The sequence below is a fragment of the Aegilops tauschii genome, chromosome 7, assembly GCF_002575655.3.
Source record: "Aegilops tauschii subsp. strangulata cultivar AL8/78 chromosome 7, Aet v6.0, whole genome shotgun sequence".
Lineage (NCBI taxonomy): Eukaryota > Viridiplantae > Streptophyta > Magnoliopsida > Poales > Poaceae > Aegilops > Aegilops tauschii.
Window position 1 is genome coordinate 538,777,355 of NC_053041.3, and position 15,442 is coordinate 538,792,796.

Genomic DNA, 15,442 nt, shown 5'->3' on the forward strand with positions numbered 1-15,442 from the left:
AAAGCGCTCAAGTGGTTGTGCGATCATGCCGACTAATACATGGCAGACTGTTAGTGTATATATAAATGTTTTGATTGGTCGCACACAACTTGCTGAAACATATCGAGGGTGTGCACACAATGACACATAAACAGGACATGCATCCCGGTGCAGATAGTAGTAGAACACATGGTCTATGGCATGCACGAACCAACAATCAAAATGTCAACTGGTTAATTAATCATTGTGCGATCCTGCCGTTGATCTGAAAAAATAGCACACGGCCCATCACAAAAATACGAAGCTGATCTAGACATTTATTTTCGAGGGATTTGCTAGCTCCACGATTTATTCCACGAAATGAGATGCTTGCACGTCTGAAACCCATTCAGCTATCGCACAAGCATGATGAGTTTAGATGTAATTTATATCTTAATGACAAATGTTCCGTCGACTCACTTTATTCAGCCCACACCCCACGCCGATAAACCTATGGATAATTAAAAGGTTATGGATGAAAATGCCTTTAGTAGTGAACATTTTCCATTGGTTTTCAAACCTGATCGTGATCTTCATGAGACAAACTCGCATGTAAGAGCTAGCATGAGTAAATCTTGTGTCTTTGGCCATAATTAACCATGAGTCAACTAAACACCTTTTTTGTGTAAGTTGGCTCACTGTGTCTGACCCATAATTCGGCTAGCTTTAAACATCCGCCCCTCGTAGTGTTTGTAACATGTTTGACAACTGGGATGGTTGAGGGATATTGATATGAAGTTTACATCCTGGATATATCCTTTGTAAAAAAATCAAGAAAATACGAGAATTTTTTCTACCAGTAATAGGTCTTTGTTGCTAGGAGCTAGAAAATACCCTGATACACCTAGGTGTAGATGGACCTGATAAAAAAAATCTGAGAATTAGCAATTCCGGAAAAAGTCAAAAATCTTTGAAACTATTTTCTAATAAATTTGACCAATTGGCGTACTCGTTTAGAAACTTCGACAAAGAAAAACTCCCATAAAAAATCTAAGGAAAAAAAACAAAATTCCAGGACAATAGAGTGAATAGTAACACATTTTTTCCCTGCAAAAAAGAAGTAGTGTTTTTTTTCGTCAACAACACCACGAAAGTCTTTCCTACGCAAAAAAAGTACGCGAGTGTAATGCTTGAGCAAATGTGTTGTAAAAAAAATCATGATTTTCGACCATTTTTGTAATTACAATTTTTTTAAAGGGTGCACCTACCCCAGGTTCCACTCGTTCCCCTCCCTAGGGGCTCTCTATATAAGAATGGTTCAGGTGGCCGTGTAGAGCACACGCCCGTCACGACAGTCCGACAAACCAGAAGCCCTGCAACCGTGTAGAGCTAGCCAGCCCTTTCACTACCTGCAGCAATCAAGACAATGGACAGTGTTGGTGAGGGACGGGAGCAGCCGATGTTGGAGGAGATCAGCAGCCACAAGGAGCATCACTTCACGGCCGGAGAGGTGGTGCGGGACGTCATCATGGGCGTGTCCGACGGCCTTACCGTGCCCTTCGCCCTCGCCGCGGGGCTCTCAGGTGCGAGCGCTCCATCCTCGCTCGTCCTCACCGCCGGCCTTGCCGAGGTCGCAGCAGGGGCCATCTCCATGGGACTCGGGGGGTAATCACTGGTTCTTTTACACCATAACATATCATCCACATACACTGCTAGTTTGCAGGCTAGCCTAGTTAGTTACTTCTCGCTGATGAGTGACGACGCAAAAATTTTATATCGTATCTTTAGGAGAAAAGAACATTCATATTTCACCAGTACACAGTAGCTGAATATACAGAACACATCATTATTGAAACGCTTAGCTTGATCGTAGCTCTTAACCATAATGTGCATATAAGAGAAATATTGAGACACGCCCACTATATGATCCATTAATTCTGTGTGATCTAATGATTCAAATATATCTACGATTCTACTAGTAACCGCGTGTCGTTATTATTGAAGTAAGCTATTGAAATCATATACATAGCAAGATGTGTAGATTGCATGTGGTTATTATTGACATTGCAGATCATGCAAAAAAGGAAGAAAAAAATGTAATAGTTTTTTGATGATTATACGTATTGATTAATATAAGCCTAGTTGAAGATATTGGTTAGATATATACTCATATTTTACTTTTCATATTAGAAAAGTTACACATATAACAAACAGGAGTTAAGAGGGATCGTTTTGGCTTAGGGAGCTGCTGATCCTAAATAATGCTCGTGCATAAATTGGCTACATGTGCCTCATCAGTTTTCTAATATGAAATGTCATCACATTAAACTGAAAAAGATTAATACATTGGAGAAAGTACTAATGTTTTATTCTCTACTAGCTAATAACTCTAGTGTATAGTTGTATTTGACCATATGTCCTTGCATTGTCAATATTTTAGATGGATATGCTATGTCCACTATGCAGTATTAAATACATATCATATACCGAAAAAGGCTATTCGCCCCGCTTTATAGATAAAGCAACGACTGCAAACATACAATTACATATCATATATACAGTTTAAAAGCCACACATGCATTTTCTCCCACTCTCAATGTTACGCATTAATATCTGGCGCACACTTTCCTGGTGCAGAAATTGGTAGTTGTAGGTTATGAAAAAATAATGCTATATGTACCATGATGGTTCTCTTATCCCATTTTAGCGTCATTTTTATTTCTTATCTTTGTTATAATTTGGCCTTGTGTATTGTTGGTTCTTAGACCAGGGTTAATAAATTAAGCTTCCATTTTCTAAAAGAATTTCAGTTTGAGGCTTTTGTTGTGGGAGCGGGGGTGGGGGTGAATATAATAGGGAATGATCAATCATTTATCTTGCTGCAACCATTTATGATCCACTGGCTTGGGAGGAGAGGTGGCAAGTACAATTACTTCCTTGCAAATTTATCCCAATTTCTAATATATGTGCTACGCCATATAAATTGATAAGTTCGTAAGTTTGGATATCCCTATTCGGAGATATAAATATAATTATTGCATACACATGGTATTAAGGTAATGATCTTTAAGAATGTAAAATGTATGTGTTGTGATGTATACAACAGAAGAAATTCAAAAACCGCACAGGATAGCTTACTCAACCGGGTGTAAATTTACGAAATGTTAATTTTTCTGAAAAACACAAAAACATGCAAATGTCCAAGTCATTTGATGTACTTCTAAAATCTCTGAGAAATAATTGGTTTGCACCTTTTATAAAATTCACATCTTTAGTGCTAGACCATTTTCATGTTTTTAGAGCACGGAAATTATACGCGCGGGGGGGGGGGGGGGGGCATCATCTTCGTGCGTAACTTTTAATCATGCATGATGCACGAACATTTATATGTCTAATTATGTTTGAATCGTTTTGACACACCTGGAATATTATAATGTTCATCCTGGGGGAAGCGGGCATGCTACCATATCGCCTCGCATATATATGGGTGTCTTTTATCATTGAGTGGTTAAAACTAAATATATTATTTTCCCATTATTAGGGGTAAGTGGAGAGCATCTGGTAATGAATCTAGTTCACTTGGATGAGAGAGTTGATGTACAATTTCATGGTTTGGTTCACGTCTTGAATGATCATAATTTAGATTCGTACATATATGTATATTGTCGGGTTTTCCACTACATTTTTCCTTGAAGAAGATAGTTGGAGAGCATCTTGAACAATATGCACGTTCAAGATTATTGGTTTGGCTTAACCTCTCATCATCTATTTGCATCTCTCGGATACATTGTCGTATAGGTACCTGGCGGCTAAGAGCGAAGCAGACCATTATGAGCGGGAGTTAAGAAGGGAGCAAGAGGAGATTATCGCGGTCCCTGAAATTGGTAAATTGAGCATGTCTTTCGTGACCAAAAAGATTGGACATGTTTTTTTCTTTCTAGATCAGTTAGTTCGTCAAAAAAGTGCATGAACCTACATATGTACATATTTATATGCGCGTTACGGAATTCAAACTGTTGGGTTCAGATTTTCCTCATTACAATTATGAACTGTATGTCCAGAGGCTGCTGAGATCGGAGAGATCATGTCGCAGTATGGGCTCGAACCCCATGAGTATGGCCCTGTGGTGATGGGCTTGCGTAGGAAACCGCAAGCCTGGCTCGAGTTCATGATGAGGTACGTCGTCTTTATTGACAGGACATGCTTGATGAGATGCGTCTAATTTCACTTTAAATAAATTGTGTTAAGTTGCTTATAATTATTTAATTCAGGTTTGAATTGGGCCTCGAGAAGCCAGACCCTAGAAGAGCCCTGCAGAGCGCTCTCACGATAGCGCTCTCCTATGTTGTCGGCGGGCTGGTCCCACTCATGCCCTACATGCTCCTTCCCACTGCTCACGACGCAATGCTCACATCGGTCGTGGTCACGCTTGCCGCGCTCTTCTTTTTTGGCTATGTCAAAGGCCGCTTCACTGGAAGCCGCCCACTCTTCAGTGCTCTCCAGACTACTTTTATCGGTGCCGTTGCTTCTGCTGCAGCATACGGAATCGCCAAAGTTGTGCAAGTTTGAAGATGTTTAGAATTCTCTCTCATCCAAAGTTTCACTAGCATGGAGCGAATGAATTCACAAAGAAGAATGAGATAGGGAGTATTTCATTTATATTACGTTCATATTTTTTTCCTTTTCTTTGTGTGGATGTGTTTGTTTGCTTTTGAACTGTCATGGGTATGGGTGTCACTTTCGTCCAGCAGTGAATAAGTCAAGGTGAAGAAAGATGGCAGAAGAGGAAGACTGTTATATGGTGGCTTGCGTAAATTAATCTACCGCCCACCTCCGTCTTGAGTATTTGTACTGTAGTTTCCTTCCGCTGGAAGGAATTGTGGTATGTTTATCTGAGCTAAATTTAAGATATACTTCATTTGTCATATAACATTTATACAATACTTATCATTTTATGAGTACAAAAGTGAATCACTTGGAGGTGGGTAAATTTAAATTTTAAATCACATATTTTCTGTAGCATTGTACGTTAAGATGAGGCCATCGTTGGTATGTTCCCTTCGATTGAGCTAGTGGGATTGAACTACTAATGTGCTCCGTGCGAGGCTAAATAAAAAAAAACCATTGGCAGGATGGTCCCCATTTGTTTCTGAGGCTAGGTTTACTAGTACATATTACTGTATTATCTTGTTAGCGTGTCACGGTAGACACTTGTTGGGCTTGATCTCGACATTCATTTGTTCAATGGAACGTGGACTTGTGGAAGGAGCACCATCTTGCCGCGTGCTCTGGTGTCTCCTATTCATCTTGAGATGATCGTGGACTTGGCGGGGTAGGTTATGGACAGCCACGACCTTCCGATCCACGGTGCATGTTAAGTAACAACCTTGAATTGTTTTCATACAGATCCTTAGTCAAGGAGGCACATTGTGTCTCAGCGATCCACGTGTCGCCTTTGCTCATGTCGTTTTCTTCTCCTTAGGTGTACACTTACATGATGTAGTATAGTCCTTTGGTTGTCTTTGGGAGATAACAATTTCAGGGTCGGGTTCACTTCTTGGGGTGTAAGGCTTGCATGAAGGCATTAATCACCTTCATGCTTGGGGTACCAAAAATTTACTTTTTTATGAAATTTCATACTCCCATATAATATATCAGTGGGTGAACAACACATTTGACAGTCAATGTTGCATTAACTTTCCTTAGAACTTTGCACTGGAGACTTCTTGAAGATGGTATCACAACACTGCCGAGTTTTTAATTGGGTTAAAAAACCAGGCAGAACGGAGAAACCGGCCATGTTCCAAGTAAGGGTGAGGCCACCAAATCCAGTTTATTGTGGATACCTATTGTGTGTGCGAGGTAACTTTGTCAATGAGAAAACTCAGAGAACTGCCTCTCATGCAATCTATGAAGAAAATCGAGTGCCTCCAGAGGAAGGCACCGTCCTCCCGCTACCTGCCCCCTCCTTTCTCTCGATAGAAAAACAACAAATACGACCTACCAAAACCACCCAGTGATGTATTTCAAGTTTTCAAAGGTTTTGTGAAGGTTTAGTGTGGTTAGTTTCTACTGTTGTATGAAGGGATTTTTTTTCTCATTTTCTCCTTACATTGCATTGCATGAAAGAGAGGGCTTTCTGCTTAGGAGTGTGGGAACACAAGTAACGCGGTCTATTGTGTAATTTATGATTTTTTTATTCAGCTTTGCTTGCGAACTTGTATTTAACCATGCACTTTTTGATCTTTGTTAAGTATTGGTTGTGTGCATCACTTGTTGCAGAGGCAGGGGGTAATCCTTCTTTTCGGAAAAAAAAAATACACTTACGGGAACGACCACAAGTATGTTCGGAATAAGCCACGGCACGATGGTGACCAGCATGTGTGTGGGTGTCGGTCGAGTCCGAATCAAGCTAGTTTGTGGCCAGGCGTGTGGTCGTGAGGCGTCAGGAGTTGTCCTTGCGGCGATCAGTTGAGCCAGCCGCAACATACGCGCTGGAACGCGTCGTGTGCACGGCCTGGGTGAGCGAGCCGCTAGGCATGCGTGCGCAAAGGAGGCTCGCGTGGGCGCTACATCCAACAGCTTCAGAATCGGCCATATAGGCGAGCTGCATGCACGCATGAGTTGTCAGCTGGATGAGGTTAGTTAGCTAGCTTAGTGCGTGGAGTTAGTGGCTGGTGGCCGTGAGCGTGTGTGTGCACCTGGGTATAAAAATCCCCCACTATGTATTGATGTAGTGCGTTGATGTGTTGCCCATCCATGGTGACGGTATGAGCCGAGCTGGGATACGTGCCCAGTAAAGTAAGGCTGCTCGTGAGGCTAAGGCATCATTCGTGCGGCGGGGCGTTTGTGCGCTGAAAATATTTGTGTCCCTCTCCTTTCACCTTCGTCCGAGTGAGTGTGAGAGCGAAGTAGTCCAGGTTTGTCCCAACAAAGTGTGAAGTAATACAATCAATGAAAAAAATAGCGCGCTATAGCAAAATAGCGGCAACCTCAAAATATGCTATTAACGTGCTATATCGCGCTATAACGTGCTATTAGCGAGATGTTGTACACCGATAAATTTAGCGAGGCAATTCTCAATACGCTATAGCGTGCTATTAGCGACGCTTTAGCGCGCTATTTTTTTCAGTGAATACAATCAGTGTAGCGTGTTTGTGTTACAAAATATCAGAACAATAGTTGAATTCTTCTGCTTGAGTCACCGAACACAATACAACAGGACATGCATACCAGGAGGGAAAAAAACAATGACCGCTTAGACACTCATTGGCCTTTCCTTTCCAATGCTGTGATTGACAGTTTGGATCTTCGGGAGGCCCGTATGTCGGGGCGGCAGTTTACTTGGGCTAATAACCGTTCTGTGCCGACGTATGAGAAGCTTGATAGGGTACTCATGGATACCGAATGGGAGCTTAAATTTCCTATGGTAACCGTGCGAGCCCTAGAGCGAATCGAGGCATTATCGGATCATGCACCAATCATTCTTGATTCTAATTCTACGAGCCATTCTGCCCGTCGCCCTTTCAAATTTGAATTGGCATGGTTGCATTGGGATGGTTTTGTAGACATAATAAAGAGTGTTTGGGAGAGGTCCGTCGTTGGACGTACACCGATTCGGAGATGGAATTATAAAATAAGGGCCATGAGGCAACACCTCTCTGGATGGGCTAAACACACCATTGGATTGTAGAAAAAAGAAAAGCAGCGCCTCTGTACCATCATTGATGACCTCGACAAAATTGCAGAGACACGTACCTTATCTCAACAAGAGATTGAATTGAAAAATCAATCTAATGAGAAAGTTGCCCGTCTACTGTGCGAAGAGGAGATCAAATACTACCAGAGGTCCAAAGCTGACTTCATCCTAATGGGAGATAGTAATACAAAATACTTCCAATTGGTCGCCAATGGTCGACATAGGAAGAAATGTATTCATAGTCTCCAACAGGATGAGGGGCGGATCGAAGGTCAGGAGGAGCTCAAAAAGTATATCACCAGCTACTACAAATCTCTTTTCGGGGCGCCAGATGAAGGGAATGTCACCCTTGACGAGGCCCAAATAGATGATATTTCACAAGTCACGGTGGAAGAGAACAATATCCTCACGGCACCTTTCTCGAAAGAGGAGGTGAAAGCGGCGGTGTTCGAAATGGAACACAACAAAGCTCCAGGCCCTGATGGTTTTCCCACAGAATTTTATCAAAATTTATGGGATATCATCAAGGCTGACCTTCTGGAGTTGTTTAAGTGTCTTCATGCCGATCAACTTGACCTATTTAGGCTAAATTTTGGCGAGATTATTTTGTTGCCGAAAATTAAGGAGGCCGAACGGATCCAACAGTTCAGGCACATATGCCTCCTTAATGTCAGCTTCAAGATTTTCACCAAAGTAGCTACGAATAGGTTAAACTCGATAGCTGACCATGTTGTCCGGCCATCTCAAACGGCCCTCATGCAAGGAAGGAATATACTAGATGGTGTAGTTATCCTTCATGAGACCGTCCACGAGATGCACCGAAAAAACATGAGTGGAGTGGTATTCAAAATTGACTTTGAAAAAGCCTATGACAAGGTCAAGTGGTCTTTTCTCCAACAAGCCCTAAGGATGAAAGGTTTCTCCGATAAATGGTGCAAGTGGATCCAAAATTTTGTAACTAGAGGTAGTGTGGCCATCAAAGTCAATGATGATGTAGGTCATTACTCTCAGACAAAAAAAGACTACGACAGGGTGACCCAATGTTATTTAACATTGTTGCTGACATGCTGGCTATTCTGATTGAGCGCGCCAAGCAGGATGGACAGATTGCGGGAGTAGTGCCACAACTTGTGGATGGTGGCCTCTCTATTTTGCAATATGCCGATGACACGATTCTTTTTATGGAACATGACCTAGACAAAGCTCGAAATCTGAAGCTATTGCTTTCAGCGTTTGAGCAAATGTCGGGCCTCAAAATTAACTTTCATAAAAGCGAATTGTTCTGCTTTGGAGAAGCCGTTGAGGCGGCGGCCGATTATGCTGACCTGTTTGGTTGCGCACTTGGCCAATTCCCGATTAAATATCTGGGAATACCGGTTCATTATTGGCGTCTCACCATTGCAGAGTGGAAGCATGTGGAGGAGTGTCTAGAGAAACGGTTGAGCAGTTGGAAAGGAAAACTACTCTCAGTTGGTGGTCGGCTGGTTTTGATTAACTCCGTCCTCACAAATATGGTTCTCTATATGCTTTCTTTCTTCCAACTCCCAAAAGGAGTCCTGCAAAGACCGGACTACTTTAGATCCAGATTCTTTTGGCAAGGAGACGGTGAAAAGAAAAAAAATACAGACTGGCTAAATGGAGCGTGGTTTGTAGGCCTAAAGAACAAGGTGGCCTTGGAATTCATGACCTGCAGGTCAAGAATGAGGCCTTTCTCAGTAAATGGTTATTTAAACTTCTTACCGAGGATAGTGTTTGGCAAACCATGTTGCGCAATAAGTATCTAGGCCAAAAGGCGGTATCCCAGGCATATTGGAAACCTGGCGACTCGCACTTTTGGGCTGGCCTAATGGCGGCAAAGAAACATCTCTTTCGCTTTGGGTCTTTCGCGATAAAGGACGGGTCGGAGATTCGTTTCTGGGAAGACATCTGGCTAGGGAATGCTAGTCTCAGAGAACAATATCCAGCCTTATATAACATCGCTCGCGATAAGAATAATACTGTTGTGCACGTGCTCGGTTCTTCCCCGCCGAATATTTCGTTCAGGCGGGATTTCCACTAGTAAAAAAGGGCCTATTGTCCCGGTTGGTAAGGGCCTTTTGTCCCGGTTTTTGAACCGGGACTAAAGGGTCGTTACTAATGCCCTAACCCTTTAGTCCCGGTTCTTACACGAACCGGGACAGATGGGCCTCCACGTGGCCGGTGCGGCGAGCCTAGGCAGCAGGGCCTTTCGTCCCGTTTGGTGGCACTAACCGGGACCAATAGGCATCCACGCGTCAGCATTTCAGTGGCTGGGGTTTTTATTTTTTTTAAAGGGGGGGGTTAATTTAGGTGTTTCATATATTGTGTTAGCTAGCTAATTAATAGAGAGAAGTGTCCTCTCTTATCTCCGTGCTTGGTCGACGCTACGTACTATATACGTATGGAGAGGACTAGACACGCTAGCTAGTAATCAAATGAAGAAAACAGAAGATCGTCATGAACATATGCATACAGAGAGAAGTGATATCGACCACCTCTGCTTCTCCGAGAGATTGGTCGAACAACAAGTTCTCGTATATCTATCCGACACTACCGGCTACATATATACAATAATTAACTCTTACAATATAATCTCCTAATTAAATTGTAAGAACACAGGGTCCACATAGTATTCTCCGTTTTCAGCGATCACGTGGTCAAGGAAGAATGCCGCCAATTCCTCTTGAATTGCTCGCATACGATCTGGTGCTAGGAGTTCATCCCGCAACCGAAAGATCTAATTTGAAGAAGGGGGTCAATACATATATATATGAATAAATGAAACTCAACACAAATGATGGTAATAAAATAAAATTGTGAATATTATTGCTTACGCACTTCATATTGTTCGTCAGAGTAGCCCCGCTCACAGGTCATGTAGCGGATGGACTCGCAAACGTAGTATCCACAGTAATTATTCTCGGGTTCCTGCCACAACCACTTTACAAGAAATAGAGGTCAATCAAACTGATAAGCAAGCATGCTAAATGGTATTGATGAAACTAGCGCTTGAATCACTAGGAGATGCGCGGAACATGCTACTATAGTACTTACTTTCGGGTGTTTAAATTGCAGCTTCTTTGGTAGTCCCGGAGCTTTTTTGGTGAATTTTCTCCAAACCCTGCCAGACAAAGAAAACAATTACTTGATATCAGGAAATGAACAAAGTTGCTGATAGTTTGGATAATGATCGATTTAACTTACTTCTCGAGCATTTGAGTCATGTCCGCATAGTCCTGGGGATCTTTTCGTCTCAAGTCTAAGACGGTTACTACTCCCTGCTCAAGCTTAATCTCTAGGAGAATATAGCGGAAGCTGCGCACGCATGCATAAGCCATCAATTACATTACTATAACCTGGACTAATAAGGGAAACCGAATATGCACAAGACAGTAACACTCACTTGGAGTTGTAAGGAAAAGAGTATTATATCTTTGTTTTCATTTATTACCAACGATCGTAGCAAGTTGGCCTCGGTATTTTTGGCATGATATTTAACCTGAGTTGAATCTATGAGATTTGTGTTAATGAACCCAATATCACCGATTTGTCTTTTCTTCAATTCGGCGATCTTCAATCTGCATAATATAGTGAGGATAATTATAAATACATGCAATGAAAGAGCTGACCTATATAGAGAGACTTAATTACAGAAGTAGTACTACTTACAGATAGTAGCAAGTGATCGTTGATTTATCGAGGGCCTTTTGATTGAAAAACTGGAAGAACTCCTCAAATGGAACATTCAACTGTTCAATTCCAACGAGGTCATGCTCCGGTTTAACTCTCAGCGTCAAAGTATCCCTCCCCCCAGACTCTCTGCAGGTTTTCATGTACCAATCATGTAATCTTCGCATCATCGTTGTTAGAGATCTTTCATCTTTGACGAGAGGCTTCCCGTAATGGTATTTGTGTTCGTCCACCTCCAAGATATCATAATGTACATCGTCGGGCAGGTAATCTCCAAGATTGCTATAACCGGGCACCATCCTCGGATCATTAGCGACGATGTCGCTAGACACCTTGAGCGGGGGGGGGGGGGGCACGATTGGTTCGCTTGTTCGCCGAGCTGGGCAATTTTTTTCCCAGCTCGTCGTTCTTTTAACCTTTGATCACTGACAGTACTTCCCGACCGCTCCGCTTCGGCAAATGTCTTTGCAAGAATGCGCTCATAGTTGCCTTTCAGCGGAGACTTTGGTGGTTTTGTCAGGGCAGCCAGAGTGCGCTTCGCTTTCACCGGATCTACCTTCTTCTCCGGAGGTGGATGTTTATTTGCTTTCACCCCTTCAAAGAAGTTCGTCACTTCGGCTCGCACGATCTTCGTGGTTTCCTCCTCGGTCCTCTCGCATGGTAACTTCTCTGGAGTCTTCAGAGAAGGACTGAATCTGTATTGCCTCCCGCCTCTGGCTATACTGCTAGACGCCGGCAGAGCAGACGGAGCGGCTGCGGCTGTCTTCTTTCCTTGCTTACAAGGCGGAGGAGAAGAACTACGACGCGCCGGAGCAGCCGGAGCGACGGTGGGTCTCTTCCGCCCTTGCTGACGAGGCGGAGAAGGAGGAGGCTGGCTGCTCTGGCGCGCCGGCGCAGGCGGAGAAGGAGGCGGAGTGCCGACACGCGCCGGAGAAGGAGGCTGAGTGCCCTGATCACTCGCCGGAGGAGGAGGCGGAGTGCCGCCACGCGCCGGAGAAGGAGGCTGAGTGCCCTGATCACTCGCCGGAGGAGGAGGCGGAGTGCCCTTACTCGCCGGAGGCGTCCAGTTCGGAAGGTTGATGAGCTCCTTCCGCCATAGGCATGGAGTCTTCAGAGCAGAACCCAGCCGAGTCTCCCCTTCACCGGTAGGGTGGTCAAGCCGGAGGTCCTCAAATCCCTCTACTATTTCATCCACCATCACCCTAGCATATCCTTCTGGAATCAGCCGGCAGTGGTAGGTTGCGCCGGGTTCAGGAGGTAAAACAGAGCCAACAGTCGCCTTGACTTTGAAGTTCTGCCATTGCGTCATAAGGTGGCAATGTTGAGACTCCGTGATAGCATCCACTGGGTAGCTAGCAGGAGCCGTCAAGACATGCTCCGGCTGAAGCAGCTAGGTGGAAGCCACGCTGCTTCTCCGCTGAGATGGCGGGGTAGCTTCGGGGGTAGTTTCGGCATGTCGATTGCCGTCTCGTTCCTCTAGTGCTTAAACCCTTTCGTGCAGCTTCTGAATTTGGATCTGCTCCACTTTTTTCCTGCTCTCCTGACTTTTGTAACCGCCTGCGTCCGGAAAACCAGCCTTCCACAGAACGGAGCCTGGCGTGCCTCGTGTCCGTCCAGGGTGCTCAGGATTCCCGAGGGCCATTGTGAGCTCGTCGTTCTCTCTGTCTGGAACGGACGTCCCTTCCTGCGCTGCATCGATATACTGCTGAAGCCTCTTGACTGGTATTCTCAAAAGCTCGTCCGTCCAAACGCACCTCCCTGATACAGGGTCCAATTTTCCGCCAGCCCCGAAGAACCAAGTCCGGCAACGGTCTAGCCAGTTCATTGTCTGTGGTTCGATCCCTTTATCAAGCAGATCATTCTCAGCCTTGGCCCACTTAGGCCGGGCTTTGAGGTAGCCACCTGACCCCGTGCGATGGTGAAGCTTCTTCTTCGCAGCATTCTTCTTGTTTGTCGCTGACATCTTCTTACTCTTTTCCGACGTCTTGTGGGCCACAAATGCGGGCCAGTGATCTCTGATCTTCTCATACCAGCCGATGAATTCTGGTGTCTCTTCTTTGTCGACAAACATTTTCAGCTCATTCTTCCACCTCCTGAATAGGTCTGCCATCTTCTTAAGAGCATGAGACTTGATTAATTGCTCTTTAACTGGCTTCTCCGGATCCTCCTCTGGCGGTAGGGTGAAATTTGCCTTCAGCTCAGTCCAAAGATCATCTTTCTGCATATCATTGACATAAGACACCTCAGGGTCTTCCTTCTTAGGCTTATACCATTGGTGGATGCTGATCGGGATCTTGTCCCTAACTAGAACCCCGCACTGAGCAGCAAATGCATCCTTTGTCCGGATGGGTTCAGTCGGTTGGCCGTCGCGCGCGATTGCTGTGATCTCAAACCTTTCATCCGAGCGCAACTTTCTCATCGGGCCTCGTCTCTTTACCGAAGTTGTGCTTGATCCGGAGGGCTAGAAAAAAGAAAAAAGACGAGAGTTAATTAATATGTGTACATACCAAAACAATGAATGCATCAATTAGCTAGTCAGCACAGGCTTAACTAATATATTTACCTGGCCGGACTCTGTTCGGTCACCGGAGCCGTCACCACACGCTCCTTCTTGCACCAGCATTGGGTCACCAGAGCCATCATAATCATGTCTTTCCTTCTCCACTCTTCGATCACCGTAGCCTGCTTCTTCACCATGTTCTTCCAGACCATCATTGTCGTTAAGATACGACAAGATATCACCTCCGGCTAAGATTATGTCCCCCAACACCTCTTCTGCTTACTCGTCTCGTTCGTGCTCCATTGTCTCTACTAGACTAGCTCGTTAATCAAAGATGGTTAAGTTTCCTGACCATAGGCATGTGTTGTCATTTGATGAACAGGATCACATCATTAGGATAATAATGTGATGGACAAGACCCATCCGTTAGCTTAGCATAATTATCGCTAAGTTTTATTCCTATTGCTTTCTTCATGACTTATACATATTCCTTTAACTATGAGATTATGCAACTCCCCAATACCGGAGGAACACCTTATGTGCTATCAAACATCACAATGTCACTGGGTGATTATAAAGATGCTCTACAGGTCTCTCCAAAGGTGTTTGTTGGGTTGGCATAGATGGAGATTAGGATTTGTCACTCCGAGTATCGGAGAGGTATCTCTAGGCCCTCTCAGTAATGCACATCATGATAAGACTTGCAAGCAATGTAACTAATGAGTTAGTTGAGGGATGATGCATTATGGAACGAGTAAAGAGCCTTGTCGATAACGAGATTGAACTAGGTATGAAGATACCGACGATCGAATCTCGGGCAAGTAACATACCGATGACAAAGGGAATGACGTATGTTGTCATTGCGGTTTGACCGATAAAGATCTTCATAGAATATGTAGGAAACAATATGAGCATCCAGGTTCCGCTGTTGGTTATTGGCCGGAGATGTGTCTCGGTCATGTCTACATAGTTCTCGAACCCGTAGGGTCCGCACGCTTAACGTTCGATGACGATTTGTATTATGAGTTATGTGTTTTGGTGACCGAACATTGTTCGGAGTCCCGGATGAGATCACGGACATGATGAGGAGTCTCGAAATGGTCGAGAGGTAAAGATTGATATATTGGACGATAGTATTCGGACACCGGAATGGTTCCGGAGTGTTCCGGGTACTTATCGGAGTACCGGGGGGTTACCGGAACCCCCCGGAGGATGTAATGGGCCACATGGGCCATAGGGGAGAGGCAAGGCAGCCCACAAGGGGGTGGCCCCCCATGGGGAGTCCGAATTGGACAAGGGGAGGGGGCGCGTCCCCCCTTTCCTTCTCCCTCTCCCTCTCCTTCCCCCTTTCCCCCTCCGATAGAAGGGGGGGAATAGGACTAGGAGTCCAAGCGGGTTTCCCCCCACTTGGCGCGCCCCCTAGGTCGGCCTCCTCCCCTCTCCTCCTTTATATACGGGGGCAGGGGCACCGCGAAGAACATCAATTGTTTCTTAGCCATGTGCGGTGCCCCCCTCCACCGTTTACTCCTCTGGTCATATTGTCGTAGTGCTTAGGCGAAGCCCTGCGCGGATCACTT

General features: G+C 44.6%; 1 protein-coding gene across 1 annotated transcript; it reads left to right on the plus strand.

The window, feature by feature from the left end:
* Positions 1–1,384: 1,384 nt before the first annotated feature.
* LOC109751323 (vacuolar iron transporter 1-like) lies at positions 1,385–6,471 on the plus strand. Its single transcript, XM_020310214.3, has 4 exons — positions 1,385–1,623; positions 3,757–3,842; positions 4,020–4,134; positions 4,230–6,471. The coding sequence occupies exons 1-4, from the start codon at positions 1,385–1,387 to the stop codon at positions 4,525–4,527; spliced, it is 738 nt and encodes a 245-aa protein (XP_020165803.1). The 3' UTR covers positions 4,528–6,471.
* The last annotated feature ends 8,971 nt before the right edge of the window (positions 6,472–15,442 follow it).

Excerpts from the sequence above, each read along its gene's own strand:
- LOC109751323 (XM_020310214.3), top strand. The coding sequence starts at position 1,385 with ATGGACAGTGTTGGTGAGGGACGGGAGCAGCCGATGTTGGAGGAGATC. Across the intron at positions 1,624-3,756 it reads ATCTCCATGGGACTCGGGGG|GTACCTGGCGGCTAAGAGCG; the intron begins GTAATCACTGGT and ends ATTGTCGTATAG. Across the intron at positions 4,135-4,229 it reads TGGCTCGAGTTCATGATGAG|GTTTGAATTGGGCCTCGAGA; the intron begins GTACGTCGTCTT and ends TATTTAATTCAG.